The following is a 21,607-nucleotide window of genomic DNA, read 5'->3' as shown; positions in this document are numbered from 1 at the left end:
AGATGATATGGAATGGAAATTAAAAATGAAAAAAGCAACATGGCATGAAAGAAAAACCAGACCAAATAGGAGGTAATAAAGTGGTAAGAATCACAAATTATCTAGTCATTATAACAAATGAACCATAAGACTCAAATGATAAAAAGTACATACAAGTTGACAAATTTAACATGGTCATTCATGGAAAGCTATCACAAGGTTTTAATGTGGGACATTTTAGAAGACTGTAGCTTTGCCTTTAATTTTGTACGGGATCAACTAAATTCGACCGCAGTACAAATTTAGACGTTACAATGAATAGAGAATGAAGTATGCGAAAGGATATCGGTAACCACATTTACAGCTATTGAACAAAATTCTGTAGAAAATGCTCATAAACATAAGAGAATATTGAACAAAATGACAAGAAATAGTAGAAATATACATGGTATTATCAAATTTAAAAATCAGAGAGGTAGTAATATTGACAGCAACGGAAATCAAATCAAAAGCAAGACATTGGAACACTAGAAAGCAAGGAAATTTTTATTTTCCTTAAAAAACTGGAAAGCACCTTGAATCATGCAAATTAATGAGGATATGAAGGAGCTTGACTTGAACATAAGCAAAACTGGACAGGTTAACAAAATAATTGAGAGAAGTTATTTAAAAATTGGGGCTGAATAGCATGGGAAAAATAGACTAATAAGGAGTTTATGGTGAATATCGGTAAGAAATTTGAGGAAAGTATTAAATAAGAGATTTGGTAAGATAACAAAAATGTCCATGCTAGTTGGCAGAGATAGACTGAACATTTTATAGCTAAGTAATGCCAGGACACAAAATGAAGGAGAATAGACTAAGTGTGTATTCTGAAGATGCAAATGAAAACTTCGAAAAATTTTCATTACTTTATTACCCATCACACTACAACTTATTTGCTTGCACCAGCCGTACCAGGAAGATGAAGATGAACTAACGACAAATATCTTCTATGGAGAAAATTGAGAACTGGGATGAATTTATCCGTTTTAAGGAACAAGAGGGAAAATAACTTTTAACAAGCGATGAAAATAACTTTTAACGAGCGATGGAGCCGTTTAAAAGAGACTTCACCTTTATTGCTACTACTGTTACCATTACAGCAGTACATAAATGGTAAGAAGGTACGTCTTGTGTAAGGCTCCATATTTTACGTGTTTAAAGGGAGAAATACTAGAAGCCGAGTTCCCCTAATGAGTTTTTGACGATTTTATCAACTGAATGTGCCAAAGTTATCAGACGGTAGCCCGGATTTCCTCTAGAATAGGCTAGCATAATTATCCTAGGTAGGCTGTATGTTAGACCTAATAGCCAGTGGTACTAACGTAACAAACTAATAGCTATTACTCCGCCAAGTAAGGCTGTTAACCTAATACGCATTATAATGGTTTATTCTATAGTTTATTAGTTGGTACGCCTGTTTAGATTTAGCTCTTTAACGTGGTTTTTTCTAACACTTTGAGGGGCTCTGATACTGGTTGAGTGCATCTGTTGTCAGCCAAATGGAATGCCCCTTCGCCGTGTGTTTAGTACTGGCCCGTGGGGTGTTGGTACCCATACGTTAACAAGTTAGTTTACACTTGCTGGACGGGGTATGAACTCTCCGAAACAGACTATACACATTATCTGTCATTCTATATGAAGCTCGCGTGTTGGAAACCCTGGTTTTTTGTTGGATGGACTGGCGGTGCATCTGTTTGTTGTCAGCCAAATTAATTACACGTGTTTAGTACTGCCCCAAAAATTAAAAGGTAAATTCTGGATAATTAGCAACCAGAAAACTGTATAAAAGTTAAGTTAGATGGACTTCAGTCACGCTTGAGCCCCAAAAAATTAAGTTAGAAGGCAGGAGCTACTATATAGTTCTACCTATATTTTTTCCACATAATTTTTTATTGGCATATCCAGCCATTATTGAAAGTGCAAGCCACCGTTCTTTGTGGTATCCCTTCCCCTTGAGTCCAATCATTTTGGGGGACCCCAGAGGGAAAAGTAAAACTGAAGACGGTAGAACTAACCAATAGCACCGCATGGGATATTACTTTGGAAATTGGGTAGATCTAAGTAGTAGCTCCGCGGCGGCGATTTCCTTCTAACTTGGCTTGTTCTACAGGGTTTTGGTTGCTAATTGTGGATTTACCTTCAGTTTTTGTTGCACGAATGTAATTAACCTGTAATTAACCCCTGAAGTCCACCCAACAAGTGGTTTCCATATGCGATCTTCACGAGACAGAGCACAAGGACTTCTGTTTGGAACGGTTCATATCCCGTCTTGCAAGTGCAATAACTTGTTAACACATGGGTACCCCCAGGCCAGTACTAAACATGGCGAAGGGACATTCCATTTGACCGACAACAAACAAATGCATCGCCAGTATCAGAAGCCCTAAAAGTGTAGAAAAAACCAGTTTCCAAGGTAAAAGCAGTCACATAGCTAATACTTAGAATTACCGGAAATAATATTGATTGTTCCTATGGTATTTTACAGTTTTTTTTGTCGGTCGACTGTAATTAATCTGTAATTAACCTCAGAAGTTGTATGCTGGCCATCCTGGAATGCTACTGCTCATGTGCAGTGTTATAGGGGAGCTTTTGGTAAAAAGTGGAGTTTCCTTCAATGAGGGTCTGGCAGGTGGAGTAACACAGCCTGCTAGGTTAGGTTAGTTTAGGGTATGTTAGGTAAGTATAGTTCCTTCTGTGATATGTTTCCTTAGCCAATCCCTTCTTGAACAAATGGCTCCCTAATGACTTGCACATGCTCGGAACCATTCCACAGCAGTTCCCCCACTCATCATCCGTTCACAGTTGGTTTTGATTTAGGGTATCAGCTAAGGTAATGCACTAGCATCTGTACTTAAGGGACCTCATTCTACTGGATTTTGTTACTGACCGAATGCGCTTTTGTGTTTTTGGTTTTGCAATTATGCTTGCTTGTATTTTTTCTTGTATTTAAAGTTCTAACTACAGTGTAAACAAACAGTAGTTACATGGTGTAACACACCTTGTGCATGGCTTGGCTCTCAGTCTTCGAAGGATACTCATGGCAAAATCAATTGAAGTTCAGGTAGGTGAAGGAAGATAAGCCCACTTGCTCGATATCTGATTCTGTTTCTGTTTTCCCCAGGCCTTGCAGGAGGCCGTGTACTAGCAATCCCTACCCAGGATCTTTTTATGGTTTTCCAATTATTCCCAACCCTCTTTTGGTTCTCTTCCCATTTCATGATGATTCTGTGGGGTGCTGACATTCATTTTCTCGGTCTCCCAGGCAGTATGGTTATGCTGATTCATCTTCATACCATTTGCTCAACATGCAGGAGATTCATGCGAGTAGCCATGATCAGGGGTATGAATGCAGTCATTTTCCACATTTTCCTTCCTTCCTCAGGCATTCTCTTCATGCTTTGACACAAGTTTCTTGTGCATATCACAAGAATAGGAACTTTTATCATTCTCCTCTTTCTGTCTTGCAGTCACCATTGATGCCTTGTTTTGAGTGCAAGTGAAACATTATAGTTCCTGTTCTCCTCAGGTATTACCCTTCTTTGTCACCTCAAACTCCTCCTGAGTATTCTAGGCATTTTCTTGAACCTCATTCAACATCACTGTCTCTGTATGCACAGCAGGTTTCCTCCCAGCCTCTTGGGTAGCATTCTAGGTATTCTCAGACCTCTTTTCAGTGCTCATGATCAACTCTTCAGAAGGCATAGGGCTTTCCTACATGGAAGACAGTCATGCAATCCAGCCAAGTGCTCACAAAGCTTGGTGCAATGTCCCTTCTCCAGTTTTTTTATGAAACTCTTGGTTCTTTGGTAACATTAGTTGGGAGACCACCTTCACCCCATTTTATGTAAGTGATATCACCTCCTTAGAACCTGATGTGGATGCTAGGTTGTGTAGCCATTCAAACTCATGTTGGGCAGAAAAGCATTTACCTAAGGTATGTGGATGAACATAAGGCTGGGGGTTGAATGGATAAGTGACTCTCTCTCTCTCTCTCTCTCTCTCTCTCTCTCTCTCTTTCTCTCTCTCTCTCTCTCAATGAGGCTCTAGTCTCTCTCTCTCTCTCTCTCTCTCTCATTTATATGCTTTATAATTGACCTAGTTGCCTTCCAACCTATGCTTCCCACCCCTATAAAGAAGTACAGGATTCTCTGATGTTTTCCTAGAATAAGTCCTCAGAGCCTCATCAGCCTCTTCTCCCTATGCAAGTCTTTATAAGAGGATATGGGAGTAATTTTTCCTGCGCTCATTATCTTGCCAAAGACATGCCAGTCAATAATTTAAATTAGCTTCTCACTCAGGAGTAAGTCTCCTATGTAAAAGACGATGGCTTGTGTTTCCATAGGAACATATAAAAAACTTTAGTAATTTGTATTTTTTTAGGTATGCAAACCAGAGCCTTTTGTCATAACAGGTGAGTGGAAGATTTCTCCTCTTCCCCAACCAATTCACCCACCTATCACTATTAGCTACCTTGTTACTAAGCTTCAATGATAGTTTCCAGCTCACACCAGACATAATTCTACATGAAAAGTTCTGGCTTGTGTATTGAAGAAAAATATAAACTGCTTTGAGAGTTTTATAATTTTTTATTCCAGTGGTTTTAATTTTTTAATTTTTTTTTTTTGAGGCATCCAACACAAGAACTATTCAAGACAGTTTCCTGATAGCTGGCAAGCAGAACATGGCTATTGATCTGAAGTGGTCTTTGCCTGTTATTCAAGACAGTTTCCTGATAGCTGGCATGGAAAATGTGTCCAGTGATCTGGATTGATCCCTGTTTATTGTTTTAAAACTCAAAATACATATTAGAGACCAAAATCCAAGCACTGTACAGTACTTATCTTTTGGAAACTGATTATGACATCGTATCTGAAATTAGGTTTTTGGAACTTTGTTTCAAAAGTAGTGGCACTTGGTAACTTATATAGTTTTGTAATGACAGTTTGCAGTGCAAATCAGACCAGCTGTCAATTTTGCTCTTACTTTCTGTATTGTGAATGATAAAAATCATTATGACTGAAATACAATGTAATTTTGCAGGTGCTGATTGGCCATACACTCTTCTGATGGGAGGTTCCCCAAGCTGCCAGGTGGCAGCTGTTGATATGAAAGGTCCAGTGGCTGAAAATGTTAGAAATAAGATTAGGGAAAACTGTGTTGTGATCTTTTCAAAAACTTATTGCCCATACTGCAAAATGGCGAAAAAGGTAAGAAATATTAACATTTAGGCTTGTATATTTGTAAATAGTAAGCACAGTTAACTATTCACAAATTATCTAGTTTTTTACACTTTTGTGTACATTCTTATTAAATTCAAACTGCTTTCTTGTAAGTGGTTCTTAGCAGTGGAAGTTAACCACTGGGATTGGCCCCGTACCTGACAGCTGTCACTGTCTTTTAAATCTCTGTTGAGATAATCAACATGAGCATTATCAATTTTTAAAGGGATGACTATCCCAGATCCCTTACCCTCAAATTCATTATAAAGCTTTATTGTGTTATCCAACTCCTATTACATTTATTCCTAATTTTGATATAAGTAACTTACCAAGTAATTACATTGCTATAGTTTCTGTTAACCAGGGTAAGAGAGGAACAACTAGCAAAAGTATTCAATTTGTTTCTGCCGGCTAATGGCTGTACACCACCTTTTAGCAGCAGCTCTGATTTTGGAACTCGTCTCTCCTATTGATTTCTCATCGTATTTGGTGAAGTATTCTTGCTTTGATAGCCTTTTGGCATTATTAGATAGAGTTAGACTGATTTTTTACCTTAATTGTGATTCTCATTATAACGACTTTCCTTGTTTACCGATGTGACTTTAGTTGACTTGTTTTCCAAATGTCAGACTCAAGTTCGAGTAGCTTTAGGTATTGCAGCAAAGGCTGCAATATGCATTTGACTAAGGAATCTTACGATTCGCATTCTATCAGCACGGATTGTAGGGAACAAATTTGTAGACTGGGATAGTAGGAAGCGGAAGACTTTAAGATCTCATTTAAATAAACTTGCTAGAGATAAAAAGAGAAAAGCGACAGCCAGACAGATTAGTAAGTCTTTAGCCAGTCAGGGATCTCCTGTTGATCATTATATTGATAATGCTAACATCGAGATTGACATTCCTGTTATTTCTGTTGATTCCGTACCCAGTTCTCTTGCTCTGCAAGTCGCTCCTTTACCCGGCTCTCTCGCTTCCGAACCCAACACCATTGCCAGCCTTGAGTGTAAAATTGATAAAATGTTTGAATTGATTGTAAAATCTATTGTGCAATTAGCCTCTTAGGTTAAAGTCCTTATGGACAATAAGAGTGATTCGGAGCGCCTTGTTACTCCTAGTGCCAGTGCAGTGTTGGTGGAGCGCCTGATTCTGCCTAGTGTTAGTGATGTGTTGGTGGAGGAGGTGGCTGCCTGTCCCACCGTTCTCCTTGGCAAAGGTCAATGTCATACTCCCCTAAACCTGGGAGGAGTCAAACTGGTAGCCTAAGGGAGGTCGGTGGGGTTTGCCCACGGGCAGTTGCCCCCTCAGTTGAACCTGTTGTTCAATCCCAGGTTGCAGCCAAGTGTCGCTGGAAAGGCGTATCCCTGGATGTGCATCGTCCTTCATCTAGCCCAAATAATTCTTCTCCCAGATGCCAATGGTGTTTTGTGGATGAATCACACCCTTTGAAAAGGTGTGCGGGTGATGTGTCTCATTCTCGTCCAGTACCATGTAAGAAATTCAAGGAACCTGCTTGCAGTCCTCTCCCGTCATGCAGTTACTGAGACAGTCTGGAGCATTTTCCTTCTGGTCCTCCCTTGGTAGAGGAGTCAGAGAGCAGCTTCCAAGTCTCCTGCTTCTCGTAAGTGTTCTTCTTCTAAGGCATCTTCTTCTGAGCGTCCTCCTGCACCCGAGACTCCTCTGGCTCCCGAGCACCCTGCAGTTTTGGAAGCTCCCTTGACTGTCAAAAGCCTGGTTTCTTCCAAGCGCCCAAAGTCGTCTCGCGCTCATTGGTTCCTTCTCGTGCTGCTGTGTCGGAGCGCCCATGTTCTCTAGAGTGTCAGAGCACCTGAGCTCCTGTCTTAGCCCATCCATTTTATGATTCATGTTCTCTAGAGTGTCAGAGCACCTGAGCTCCTGTCTTAGCCCATCCATTTTATGATTCATGAATCGCCTACTAAGTTGAAGCGCCCATTGGCACCCGAGCTTCCTTTGGTGCCCGATCTTCTGTTGGCGCCAGAGTGCCCACTCTCTTCCGCTCACAATGCTTCTGCCACCAGCACTTTGACTCCTTCTGCTGTTATTGTTCCTTGAGCAGTTGGGCATTCCTCCGTGTCTTGGACTTCCACGCCTCAGGATTTACCCTTTTCAAGCAAGCAGGTGCCCTCCGTGGTAGATCCAATTCAGAACAAGCTCAACAGTATTTTGAGCCTGTTGAAGAAGGCTTCGTCAACCCCCCAACCTACGGGCTTGGCTTTGTCTCCTGTATCCTTGGATGAGGAAGAAGTTATTGCTCAAGACGCTCGTCCTTTAGCTTATGTGTCGTTGCTAAGGTATCTTCTAGCTACCTTCCCAAATTGCTTTTCGCCTGCAGCTCCTTCTTCGCCTGTGTTGACTTTTCTTGGGGATTCACAGTCTTCCAAGTCTTCAAGACTGCCCAAGTTAGTTCCTTTCTTCTTCTGCTAAGAAAGCCTTCGGTGTTATTGAGCGATGGCTAGCGGAGAAGAGGGAAGAAGGTAGAGCCATTTTCAGCTTCCCTCCTTCTATATTGTCTAAGAGGAGACAGCTCTCTTATGCCACAGGGGAAGCTCCTTCTCTGGGAGTTTCTGCCTCCTCCCAGGGGGACTTCTCCGGGCTGACTGATTCCTCTCATAGATCTGCCTTTACTTCAGCGAAGATCATGTTCAGTTCAACAGAGCTCTCACATCTTAAAAACTTGTTTACAGTATTCGAAGTGTTGAGTTTTCTTGATTGGGCAGTGGGCTCTCTAGCCCATAAGATTAAGGACTGCTCTACTATTCCTGAAGCTAGTGCCTCCGACTTGCTGGGGGTCCTCTCGTGTATTGATAAAGGAATCAGGGACGGTGCCCAGGAATTAGCTTTCCTTCACACAATGGGAGTTTTAAAGAAGAGAAAATTGTGGTGTTCCTACACCTCTAGGGGAGTGACTCCCTCCTAGAAGTCGGCCCTTTTGTTTTCCCCGCTGGATCATCATCACCTGTTCCTGCAGGCTGCAGTTCTGGAGATTTCTTCGGATCTTCAGAAGAAGAATATGCAAGATCTTCTTGCCCAATCCTCTAGGCAGCCTAAGGAGGTGCCTGCTCATACTTCCAGGACAGTCCCCCTGCTGCAGACTCAGTCCTTTCGTGGCAGCAGACAAAGATCCCTTTCTAGATCCCATTCTTCCAGCAGATTCATCTCCAGAGCCATTAGGAGATCCTCATCCCGTTCTGCCTCTCGCTAGTGAGAATTTCGTCCCCCGAACTTCTGTAGGAGCCAGGCTCCTTCTCCTCTAGGAGAAGTGGAGAGAGATGGTGGCAGAGGCCTGGGTTGTCAATGTTCTATGGGCAGGTTATTCTATACCCTTCAAAGAAAAGCCACCTTTAAGCAGCTCTCCAACAACATTGTCAGCTTACTCCAAAGGCTCGAAGAAGTCTTTGCTCTCTCAGAAAAAGTGTCATTCCTTCTCAAGAAGGGGGCAATAGAATTAGTAGAGAATGTGGTCTCCCTGGGGTTCTACAATCGCCTTTTTTCTCATATTTTCTCATTTCTAGGTTTGGTTACACCTTGATCCTCCTGTTTTTGTAATGCCCCAAATAATGGCTTACTTTCCTTTGTCAAGGGGATATCAAACTTCATACTTCAAGTCTTTACATTTTATTATTATGAATGATGATGATGATGATGACGATGATGATGATGATGATGGTGATTATTATTATTATTATTCGGAACATAAGCCCTATTCATATGGGCCATTGATATCAAATTCAATCTTCCAAAGAATGTGGTGTTGATTTGAAAGAAATTACAGAATATAAAAGGAAAGACAAAGAAGAGATCAGTAACTAGAAAAGAAAAAAGATAGATGAATTAATAAATACATAAATAGATTTAACATATAAGCAAATTGTTAAAATATAAGGTGAATCGTTTTAGGATACTAATGCATTGCATCTTTCCTAGAACTTTTTAGGTTCTAATTGCACAACATCCTCAGGGAGACTGATCCACAGTTCAGTGGTGTGAGGAGTAAAAGACCTCTGGAATTGAGACATTTGCCATAGAGGCCCATTCACTACATATTCATGCTTCTGTTCTGCAAATCTGGTGGCTGTCTGCAGGAAAAGAGGATCAGGGATCAATTGTGATAGTGAAAGTTATGTTAAAATACAACTTACGGAAAATTAACAAAGTTAAGTATACCTTAGTTTAACCAGACCACTGAGCTGATTAACCGCTCTCCTAGGGCTGGCCCAAAGGATTAGATTTATTTTATGTGGCTAAGAACCAATTGGTTACCTAGCAACGGGACCTACAGCTTATTGTGGAATCCGAACCACACTATAACAAGAAATGAATTTCTATCACCAGATATAAATTTCTCTAATTCTTCATTAGCCAGTCGAAGAATCGAACTTGGGCCCAGCAGAGTGCTAGCTGAGAACATTACCAACCTGCCCAATGAGGAACTATGGAAAATTAACAAACAAGAGACCAAGTCATAACTGCTAGTGTTATGAAACAGAAACCTACCACTACAAACCACTGTATCTGAAAGAGATAAATCTCTGGCAGAAGCAAACATCCACACTAGAGAACAGTTTTTCAGTAAAAGGAAGGACAAATAACCTAAAACAGGTTGTGGCTTATGCTGACACTTTCATTGGATGTTTCTCAAAAGTAAGATGTGAGTTAAAAGGTACACCAAGTCTATTCAAAGCTTCAGACTCGTTCAGCAGAGTCCCATCCACTGAAGGGGAGGATAGGTTGGAAAATCAGTACAAGATCTGTTAATCAATAGAGCTTTCTTTTTACTGGAGTTCAGTCTCATACCCCACTGACTCCTGTAGGGGGTGGTGCATACTTAAGGTTCTTCGCAGCACCCCTTCAGCCCTAGCTGCAACCCCCTTCATTCCTTTTACTTTACTTCCGTTCATTTTTTTTCTTTCATCATACTTTCCACCTTCTCCTAACAATTGTTTCTTAGTGCAACTGCAAGGTTTTCCTCCTGTTACAAATTTAAAACCTTTTTACCCTCAATATCCCTTTCAGCACTTGGCCTTTGATCTAGATTTTATATTCCTAGTCCATACCCCACCAACTATACCGTTCACTAAACTGCTCCATGGCATGACTGAGAGTAAGGGCAGCTTCATTTCTCATAAGTGGAGACATTACTACACCTACAAGTATTGCATCATCAGCATAGTGAACACTTGTTTTCCAGGCTGACAATCATATCACTTGTAAGAACTAAAAATAACAGCAGAGCAAGAACACTACCTTGTGGAACACCAGACCCAGTAGGTCATGTTATGCCAAAAATCCCATCTATGTCAGCTTACTGCTGCCTACCTGTAAGAAAACTTGAAGTAATCCTAAACATATCTACCCTGTTGAGAGCAAGGCTTTTCTGGCAAATCTTACAAAGCCTCACTTCAAACCAACCTCCTACCTGCAAGTTGCTCTTCCCTAACCAAGGATTGATCTCACTCACCTTCATTTCAGAATGAAGGCTCCATTGAAGCAATTTCATCTTTCCATCTAATTGGTCATACTTAGCTGACCTAGTGTGTTGGATGAATATACTGCAAGAACCAGTTCCCTTATGTAAAGAATGCAATTCAGCATTAATAGTGAAACTTGTTTTATGTGATGATCCTGAATTCAACCAGCACCAAATTATAAACTTTGAGGAAAATTCCTTAAACTTGGGTCATTGTTAAGCACTTTTATTTTATTTTGTTATTAATTTTTAAGCATTGTAATTTACTAGCCTTATGAGACTTACACATTTTAATACAGTGGTCTGGTTGAACTATTCAGTAATAAAAATTATATCAGTAACCACTGCTTTGTAAGGTTTCAGAGCTATATACCACATACCCTGCCTCTGACCATACTGTTAATTTCAAGTAAATAAGAGGTTGCAGAGCATTAAAGTAAGGTTTTCTGATTTTTGGAAATGTGAGCATTTATAAATATACCGTAAACAATGTATTAATGATTTTATTTATATTTTACATATTTCAGAATTTGGCACACTTTGCAGGTCTGTTTATTTCTGGATTTTAACAAGTAATTTTTCAAAATTGCATTCGTTATTATAAATTTTTGAAACCAGTAAATGAGCAAAGTATACTGTTACTATTATGATTATTCAGAAGATGAATCTTATTCATACAGAACAAGCCCACATGGGCTCGACTTGAAATAAAAGAGGTAACAGAATGTACAGTAATAAGAAATACAGAAAGAAGAAATTAGTTATTAGAAAAGAAAAAATAAATTAACAAATTAATAAATAAATAGATAGAAATGTAAGTAAATTATTAAAATACAAGGAGAATTGTTTTAGGGTAGGAGTGTATTACATCTTTGCTTGAACTTTTGAAGTTCCATTTGCACAACATCCTCAGGGAATCTGTTCCACAACCCAACAGTGTGAGGAAGAAAGGACCTCTGGAACTGAGAAGTTCGACAGAGAGGCACATTTACTGCATATATGTGCTTATGTTCAGCATGTCTGGTTGCTCTTGGCATGGAAAGAGGATCAGGAATCAATTGCAAATGTGAATGATCACTAAAAATACAACTTATGAAAAACTGACAATCAAGAGACCATCCGTCGATGGTCCAAGTCACAACTGCTGACGTTAGGAAACAGAAACCTTCCACCATGAACCACTCTATCTAAAAGAGATAAATTTCTGGCAGAACAGACATCCACACCAGAGAACAGTATTCTAGTAAAAGAAGGACAAATGCCCTAAAATAGTTTGCATTGATTTTATCGCCATTATATTATAAATATATGAGGCCTTGGTTACAATACCTAACTTCCATTTGAATTTGTACAAATTTCCAGCAATTTTTATAGCATAGATCACTCTTGTGACTGTAGAGTGTTAGTCTAAGATTTTTTATGTTGTTTGGAATGCATATAAATGATATGTAATGAACTAGAAGCTAATGAACGAAACTTGTCAGAAATTTGTAATTATAACAGTTTTTATCAGGAAATCATTTTTGAACATGTCAGAGTAAAGCTTCCTTTGTTAAATATACATAATGAGAGAGGGAAAGAGTATTAAGCACATATGGTTGAAACTTGTAATAATAATGCAGCAGTGGAAAGAATCGGCTTTATATTGGGGCTTCCTGATCTCTGTTACCCAACATTTCCCTAAGACTGTGAACCTTTGATGGCATTGGTTTAAGCTGTGTGTTTATTGTATCTTTGTTTTTTTGTTAGTATTTTTAGGTTTGTAAGAACCATGTGTTTACTCTGTCTGATTATTAGTATTTTTAGGTGTTTGATGACATGGGGACACCTTATGAAGTCTATGAAATAGACAAAGAAAAAGATGGAGTTGCAGTTCAGGATGTTTTGGACATCATGACAGGAGCCAGAACAGTAAGGTTGCTTGATTTATTGTAGTAACATGGTGCTGTATAAATGTGTCACCATTAGCTCTAGAAGTGTATATTGAACTGTAACCAACTGATTTGGGCATAGCAAATTTTTGTATCCTTATTTATAGTATTAACAAAATATTTTAAGAATTTGTTTTGAATTAAAGTTATTACTTTGTATAGCCTAATCCTATGGTCCACATCCCTCCAGATATGTTGGCATATAAGACGACTTTTTAACCCTAAAAAATCTCCCCCAAAATGGGGGGTCGTCTTATATGCCGAGTATAAAAAGCAAACCTTAAATCCTGCCGAGATTTTTAATGAAAAACTAACCCTGAAGTGTTGATAGTTGTGTCAGTACTTGAATACAGTCACAGCTATTGACACTGTAAACAAAACAACTGTAATAACTGTAAAAACCATAGGTAATTCAAGTGAATCACTAGCGACACAACTATCGATACTGTAAACAACACAACTGTAATTACAGTACAGTAATTACCATAGGCAATTACCATAATTAGACATTAGGATGAGTGAGCTCTCACTTTGTTACTACCTTTATCGAAAGTACCATTATTATAAGGCAATCATACAGTATTAGAAAATTTTGTTATTAATACTTAGTGTACAATGCCCTTTTAACATTGATAGATAATTTGAAGTTACCGAAAGGGTAAATGGAGGTAGTCAAACTTTCTTGTTTATGAAATATAGCTGTGTTCGTGGTTCCCAGTCATACATGACTTACGAGACTTGTTGCTTACCAAAGGCCAGTATTTCCTTGGTAGTATTTTATAATAAAAATAAAGGGTTTTGTGATATCGATAGTTCCCCAGTCACCCCTAACATTGGGCTTCTTTCCAATTTTAAAGCAATACAATCATGCAGATCTACATCCAATGGGGATCACACCGCCAATAGTGACGTCACAAGTGCTGAGCATTTGTCGTGATGTTTACCGTATATTTTTCCTAAGGGAATACAAAAGTATTTTTTCGTAATGGTGAGCTTTGCAAAACATTTTAAAATCTTGAAGATGCTGATTTTACACATTTTTGGTGCAATAATCCCAATAATTATTGATTTTACATCAGCTGATAAGTGTTATTTAATGTAATAAATTTGGGATCATCTTATATAGTGAACATACCTCTAAACCTACATTTTTACATGAAAAATTGGCATTCATCTTATACACCAAGTTGCCTTATACAACAGCATGTTGTACTCTTAAATTTCAAGACGACCTGTACATCACCCATATGTAGTGGATGCTCCCAGACTTTCTTAATTATGCTCTTCAATTTTCTAATTATTCTCTTTTCATTTAATACTGTCTGATGATTTATTTTCAGTCCTTCCAGTAATGGTATTTTTATTCTGAAGAAGAAAGCTCTCTTCCAAGTCCAATGAATGACTAGGGAAGTACTGGCTACTTGTGAATAGATCTTCACTATGGGATGCCAGTTGGTCCTGGTGATTGCTAGATTAGTGGAAATTGTTATGTAGAATAGAAGAATAGAATACAGAATTTAGGCCAAAGGCCAAGCACTGCAACCTATGAGGTCATTCAGTGCAGAAACAGAAATTAACAGTAAGAGGGCTTGAAAGGTGTAACAGGAGGAAGACCTCACAATTGCACTATGAAAGAACTGTTAGAGAGGGTGGAAAGTCAGATGGAAGAAAGAGAATATGAACTGAGGTACAGTAAAAGGAATGAAAGAGGTTGCAGCTCAGTGCTAAATGAATGCTACAAAGACCCTTGAGTAATGCCTACAGTGCACCACATGAGGTGCACTGATGGCACTACCCCCTATGGAGGATTGCCTCTAAACAGCAGACAATCTCTTCACAAGTACCATACATAATTGTGTCATTTTCAACTCTGCATAATGTTTGACCCCACAAACAGTAGACCATCACCTCAGTACTGTACCATATATTGCATAATTTTTTACCCCCATTTTCCTCCCAAATTCAGTTTTTTATCTTATGTTCCATGTTCAGTGCAAGTATTGATTTTCTGGGCAGTTAGACTAGGCTATGTTGTACATTTACAGAGCTGTTTGAAGGGGCATACTACTGCCAGTGAGGCTTTCAAAATCACTGAGATTGATTTTTGCAAGCAACAGAATGTGAGAGGATAACAAAAAACAAGTCTTATACAGCTACTTTATTTGAAAACAGAAAAACTCATGCACATCAAACAATCAGATTTGCTGACAGTACCATTTTCATTCATCAACCAATGTGCCTAGTCAGTCAGCTAACTTGAATCTAAGAGGAGACTAATATACTACGATTTTTTCTTATACAACAAAATATAATACTGCAATTTTTTGTCACCTCAACCCTTATTCAGATTTTGATGACCATCAAAAAAAAAAAAAAAAAAACAGTAAACTACATTCAGTTTTTCCCTAACTTAAATGTCATAACCTAATCATTTTTACATATATTCACACAGTCCTTATTTTTAATACTTAGCCTAGGACTTATATACTAAGGCACTGAGAGACTTACAAGAAGTCACTATTGAAGTTCATGATAAAAGCTTCCTTCAGTATTAACACAGTTGGCATTTACATTATCTGTGGCTATTCCATCCAGACACTCATTTGCATTACTGCACAATATGCCCAGAGAAAGACGTTGGAATTTCCACTCCAAACACTTGATTCCAGGTATGACTACAATTCCAAAATCAATATTGAAGTTAACAAGTGCAAACAAAGGTTCCTTGAGAAAATATGCAATTTTTATTCACATCATAACCTTGATTTCTTTCTGTGAGTTCAAGGGAATATTTATGGGGTGAATCCTTCAGCAATTACTGTATCCTGTCTAAAATCTAGAGTAGATTGTTAGATGCAAGTCCTCCTCCTCTCTCTAGCATGAGGAGAGAGGGGTTGACAGTAAAACAAATCTGTTGGTTTATTAGCCATTTATTGTCCCCGACACTGGGTTCATCCAAACTTTTTTTTTTTTGAATGATGACACAAACTTGTTATTTCAAGCCCAGAAGTCTGGCAGTTGAACATCCCATATGTTCAACAGACAGAGGCATGGGACTCCTTCCTCAGCTCTTCAAGACTAGGAAGAGATTCTTGGGTGGATAGAACTTGCAGTCCTGTCAGCTTCTAGTAACCAGCAGCTAAAATTTGAAAATTTGCAGTAGCGATTCTTTTGTTTTGTTCTTGGTGTAAGTAACTAGCCCTGCCCACTTTCAGGGAAGGAGAGGAACAATACAGCAGAGAGGCTCAATTTATTTCTGCCAGCTCCTGACGAAGGTTGTGAGCAGCAGCTTAAATTTTGGATTTTGTAGGCTTTACTAATTGTTATCCTGAAGTTATCAGTGAAGTATTTTGGATTCTTGTGGTAGCCTTTCAGCATTTATTTTAGTCAGGATTTGACTTGTTTTCCCTTGTTGAGACTTAGTTTGTCATCTTGCTTTTGACAGTTTCTGATGCAAGTACATCTAGCACTCATCATTGCAGCAAGGGCTGCAGCACGAGGTTGACCTCTGCCAGATATGATTTACATGCAGTATGTACGAGTTGCAGGGGTCAAGTGTGTTCATTAGATCTGACTTGTGCTGAATGTGTTGACTGGGACCCTGGACAGTGGAAAATTTTGACTTCTCACCTTTCCAAGTTGCAAAGAAATAGGAAAAGGAAAGCAGCTGCTAGGAGTGACAAGTCATTAGCTAGCCAGGAATCTTTGAAGTCTTCTTTTGATGTTCCTGTTATTTCTTTCATGTCCCCAATTCCCACTCCTTCAGCTATACCACCGGTTCCTGTACCCAGCTCTCATATTTCTGACCCCAATGCCATTGCCACCCTAGAAGTGAAATTTGATCATAAGTTTGAGTTGTTGGTGAATTTTATGGCCCTGTTAGGTGATACAGTAACTCATTTGACAAGATTTTTCCTGTAGTGTTGGCAACGCTGACAATTAATTACCGACTTTGTGGGCTGGTCAGTGACCAGGGCTAGTTCAGGTGCTCCACGGGGTTCCGTTGTGGGCTGGTCGTAACCCGAAAATCGTCGTAAACCAGAAAATCGGAAAATCGTCAAAAATCATAAGTTCTTTTAAGGTGCTCGTAAACTGCATTGTATTGAGTTTTACATCAAAAAGCTTCAAATTATGATTATTCTGCCATTTTGGGCCAAATCAAATATAAGGCGGAAATAATTTCAGAATATCCGTCGTAAACCGGGATATATGTTTTATCAAATATATTCAGAATATTTATACTTCTAAAATATAAGCCTGAATAACAAAAATAAGTTTTCTTTGAAATTCTGTGTTGCATGGGATCCAAAAATAAAAATATAATGACAATTAACTTTTGTAAAATGTGAAAAGTTTATTGTGATTTATGTAGATTTTCAGAGATTTCACTGTATAAATAATAATAGGCTGTCCTGCAAAGTACCAAAATAAAGGCCTTTATAATGCAGTGGTTTACATACAATTATACCTTGGTTAACAAACATATCAGTTATGGAAAATTCAGTTGGATGGATGTTTTGTCATTGGAAAAATCCATTCCATTAAAGGGCTTTTGCTCAGTTTAAGGATGAGGTTAAGCATGTCACGTGTATGCATTTTCCATCTGACATAATGGAAATGGTTCAATATATGCTTGGGTTTCATTCAGTGTACATCTCTGCTAAACTGTTTTTGTGTCTTTGTGTTTTTTCTTATTCTGATGCAGAGTAATTGTACCACACATAAGTCATCATGACTCCTAAGAAGGCTAGAATTGCCAGTTGGGCAGAGAGAGGGAGAAAATCTTGAGAGAATCAAAAGAAAATAATAGAAAAATGTAAAAGTGGTGTCTGAATGGTCAATCTGGCTAAGGAGTATGGGTGGCCAAGCAGACAATTTGTACTGTGATAAAACATGAGGCTATCCAAGCACCAATGTTGCTAAGAGAATGAAATCTGTTACAAAACAAAGTTGTCAGACAATGGAAGAAGCTGAGTTGTTGTTAATCTGAATAAATGAAAAACAGCAAGTGATAGTGTTTCTGTGGTGATCTTATTTGAAAGATGAGACTTTTACATGCTGATTTCTTGAAAATATCCCCTAGAATGAGTATTGATACAGTTAGCACTCAAGAGTTCAGGGCCAGTTATGGGTTGTTTGAGAAATTCAAGTGTGGTGAAGCATGGGGAGGCTGCCAGTTCTGACAAGAGAGTGCCAAAAGGCATGTTAAAGAGTTCAATCATGACATAAAGATTGAAAGTTTTGTTCCCTAACAAGTGTTCAGTTGTGATGAGACAGGTCTCTTTTGGGAGAAAATGCCAAACAGTACCTATATCACCCAAGAGAAGTAACTGCCAGGGCACAAACTAATGAAGGACAGACTAACTCTTCTGCTCTGTGGGAATGCAAGTGGGAACCTGAAGCTGAAGCCTTTGGTTGTCTACCACTCAGAAAACCCAAGGGTTTTTAGAAAAATAATGTAATGTAAAATTAATTAAATATAAGACTAACTCTTGGATCAGGCAATTTTTATTGAGTGGTGAATGATGTAGGGGAACCATGAAATAGCAGTGAAACGATTGCCTTTGAAGGCCATTCTTGGGCTGGACAGTGCTCTGCTCATCCTCCAGACTTAGAGGCAAAGTTGCTGCGGGAGTTAAACTTTTATGAGGTTGATGCCCTTTTTTATGACTGGTCTCATCAAAATAATGTCATCTCTAATTTCAAGAAACTCCACACCAAAACACTATTCCAGAGGTGCTTTAAAGTGACTTTTGATGCTAAACTTTTGACCATCAACATCTTCTGTTGTGTGTTTAGACAGTGGGGGATATCTCTTACAGGACCATGAACTACCTGGAGGAAACTGTGGCTATTCTGACTTATTCAGAATAAGTAGAGCATTTCAAACTGTCAGTGTTATCATATAGCCTAAACGATTCAAAACATACTGACCTAACGTAGCCTAAGTCTTATACTACAACACCCAGGTTACTTCATTCTTATGATAATTCAAATTGTGATTATATTAATACATTGAGTTGTGTATATGAACTAATCGAATGGTATGAACTTACTGTTGGCGTATTCAATGTTCTTAGCTTGAAATACAGTAGTCAGATTGGCGTGAGCACAATCTCTATTTCATGACCCTCATCCAAAGCACACCTCAAGAAATTCTCCTTACATTTAGATATGCATATCTCCTAAGGAAGTTTTCCCTAAATGTACTTTAAGATGAATAGGAATACTTGAGTGGGTATGTAAGGCACTGACAGTTAGCTGCATTCTTGGGTCCTTATTAGCTCGAACTGCACTGTATCAAAGCCATGAAGAGGCTGATTTCACGGCCATCTTTGACCGACACCAAACCTTTGACTAACCACCGGACAAACAACCAATACCAGTAGTTAAGCATTATTGCATGTATACTTACAATTACACCCACGAAGCAGCCAAGACAACGTTTTTCGTTACTAAATACAAACACGAAAACATAATATCCCTCTTCTACATAATACGCATTTCCACTTTACGTAAATTTAAAGAGAATACATAAAACTATACCACAACTTGCGGAAAAGTATAATCTCTCTTGTTGAAGTTTCGACAGTGGCCAGAGAGTGTAACAGAAAGGGACTTGAAGGATATGAGGCTGAGCTTTTTGTTGAGGATATTGTATCTCTGGCTAAGTCTATGGACTTTGATGTGAGTGAAGATGCTGTAGAGGAGCACAAAGCAGAGCTCACCACAGAAGAACTACAGAGGTAACAGAAACAGACAACAGTTAAGGAATTTTCTTCAGAGAAGGAGAGAGGAGAGAATGTCCATGTTAATTTAATAGTAGAGATGTGAACACACTAGGGGAAAGTGCAAAGTTACCTTGAAAATATCACCCTGACACAGCTGTAGGAAACTGTTATAGTCCTGCTGAATGACAGTCTATCTCTCGCTTTAAGGACATTTAAAACACAGGCTAAAGCAAACATCATTGGACAGGTTTTAGTGAGACAGAAACAGTGAGTCTCAAGAAGAAAGCTGTAGAAAGAAACAGAAAAGAGAAACAATCCCAAAGCATACTGTAGTTGCCTGCTGTTTTTACAGAAGAGGATTCCACTACCCTTCCAAAAGCAGTAACATTTCTCCCAATTACAGGTAACATGAGAGTAAATTTGTATTTATTTCATCAGTTTACTTTGTCAGTGCTTTATTTGTTGTATTTCTGCAGGTCTGGAATACATTAATTCAATTCCCATTATTTCTTTTGGGAAAAATTTGCTTGGTTTGAAGCAGTTCAGAAAGTCTGTTAACCAAGGTATGACTTACTGCAAATAGCAAAACTTACATTTCAAAAAAAAAAAAAATAATGCTGTGCCTGGCAGATCACTAGGATAAATGAGCCAGCAACAAGCAGGAGTAGTTCCTTGGTGTAGGCATTTTAGTGAAAACTGCAATTCATCACCAAGTTACACATGAGAGTCCAGCTTACCATCAGGTCTTTGCTTACAGCTGATTTGAGAAAAATTTTTGAATGTTATGAAGTATTGACTTTTTCCTACTAGTGATTTCTGGAAAGTTTCATCTTGCTACTTTTTCATTATGAATCTTAAAGTTAATGTGATAAGAAGTATTATTTTAAAATCCTTGGTGTACTAAAGCTTAATTATTAGCTATAGTATGATGGTATGATTATAAAACTATTATAAAACATACTGCATAAGTGATGATAATAATTGATACTTATGTGTTGTTTTTGTTTGTTTTATTTATAGGTACCACGTGTATTTGTAGGAGGAAAATGCATAGGTGGTGGCACAGAGACACGGCAGCTGTATAAGGATGGGAAGTTGGTTGAGCTTGTTGGGCAGTGCAGTGACAACTCTTAGGTATTTACTTTCCATGTTCTTTGATATTGGCATCATGTCAATCATTTTTTCAAATATGTACAAACCGTTATTTTGTAAGTGCCTTATATATAGAATGATAATGATTAGGTCATCATAAACAAAATCTGTATCAGCAATATTAACAAAATCTGTATCAACAGGTAGTTAGTTGAAAGAAATATTCTTGGAGATACTCTGGCCACACATGGCAAAGCAATGATATGTTTGTAAATCAAATGCAGACAGAAAGTGTAAGTTTTTTAATGCAGTCCTGCAGCTGTCTTTTGAGCAAAGTAATTGTTAAAGGTTTCCAAATCACCTTGTCATTTTGGGCAGGGTAAGGGTGATGCACAGTGATGCCATATCAAATGTTCCTAAACTATTTATATTGTAAATGAATGTATTACCAACCTACAGGACACTAAAAAATCAATTTTATATATACTTTTTCTAACATTAAGACCTCTTGTAATATTTTTGCATTAGGCGTAATATTGTCAAAAGTGTTTTTTTCTTGAAACATGGCACAAATTTTGAGATACGTTGCCAGTTTTCCTAAAGAACTCAGGGCCAAGTTAAGCTGCCTTCAGGTCATGTAGAGATATAGAAGCAAGGTGGATTTGGTAGAGGTTGACATGCCTCTTTAAGGTGTTGGTCATCATACAAGCACCATGGAAGGAACTCCATAGTAGTCTGTGCGTGCGGTATGTATGTATGTATATATATAAGCATTAAGCTACAAATGTCCTTTAATATCCAATTCACTCTACCTCGGAAATATTATATTTCATATATGGGGCACAAAAAAATTTTTTTTGACAATAAGTTCATCATCCCGTGGGCTCGAACCAATGAAAGACAAGAACTCAGGACTACAGTGACGCCCTTACCCACATGGCCAACAAGTGAGGTATAAGTTGATTCGGCTCCCACATACAAATCCCGTGCAACTTCTGGATTTTTTTAAGCATATCAACCCACCTCTGCCATGCTGACTATGTGTGTGTAATTACTCATTTATAGGAGGGAGAACAAGAATAGACAAATAAATGTATATGAAAGTAGCCTGAGGTCCAGTGTA

The 21,607-nt window shown here is 38.4% G+C and overlaps 1 protein-coding gene across 7 annotated transcripts in view; it reads left to right on the top strand.

Moving 5' to 3' along the window:
- The first annotated feature begins 971 nt into the window (after positions 1-971).
- Positions 972-21,607, top strand: part of LOC136843815 (uncharacterized) — a 54,855-nt gene continuing 34,219 nt past the window's right edge. Inside the window, exons 1-4 of one of the 7 annotated variants that reach the window (XM_067112598.1) lie at positions 972-1,137; positions 5,065-5,231; positions 12,537-12,641; positions 20,413-20,526. In XM_067112598.1, coding sequence (XP_066968699.1) covers positions 1,047-1,137; positions 5,065-5,231; positions 12,537-12,641; positions 20,413-20,526 — 477 coding nt within the window. In that variant the 5' untranslated portion in view covers positions 972-1,046. Of the gene's footprint in view, positions 1,146-1,245; positions 1,308-5,064; positions 5,232-12,536; positions 12,642-20,412; positions 20,527-21,607 lie in introns of those variants that run through there. The other 6 variants (XM_067112599.1, XM_067112596.1, XM_067112595.1 and 3 more) reach the window with 6 other exon arrangements.

The sequence above is a fragment of the Macrobrachium rosenbergii genome, chromosome 12 (genome assembly GCF_040412425.1).
Source record: "Macrobrachium rosenbergii isolate ZJJX-2024 chromosome 12, ASM4041242v1, whole genome shotgun sequence".
NCBI classification, from domain to species: Eukaryota; Metazoa; Arthropoda; class Malacostraca; order Decapoda; family Palaemonidae; genus Macrobrachium; species Macrobrachium rosenbergii.
This window is presented reverse-complemented; position numbering and strand designations above follow the sequence as displayed.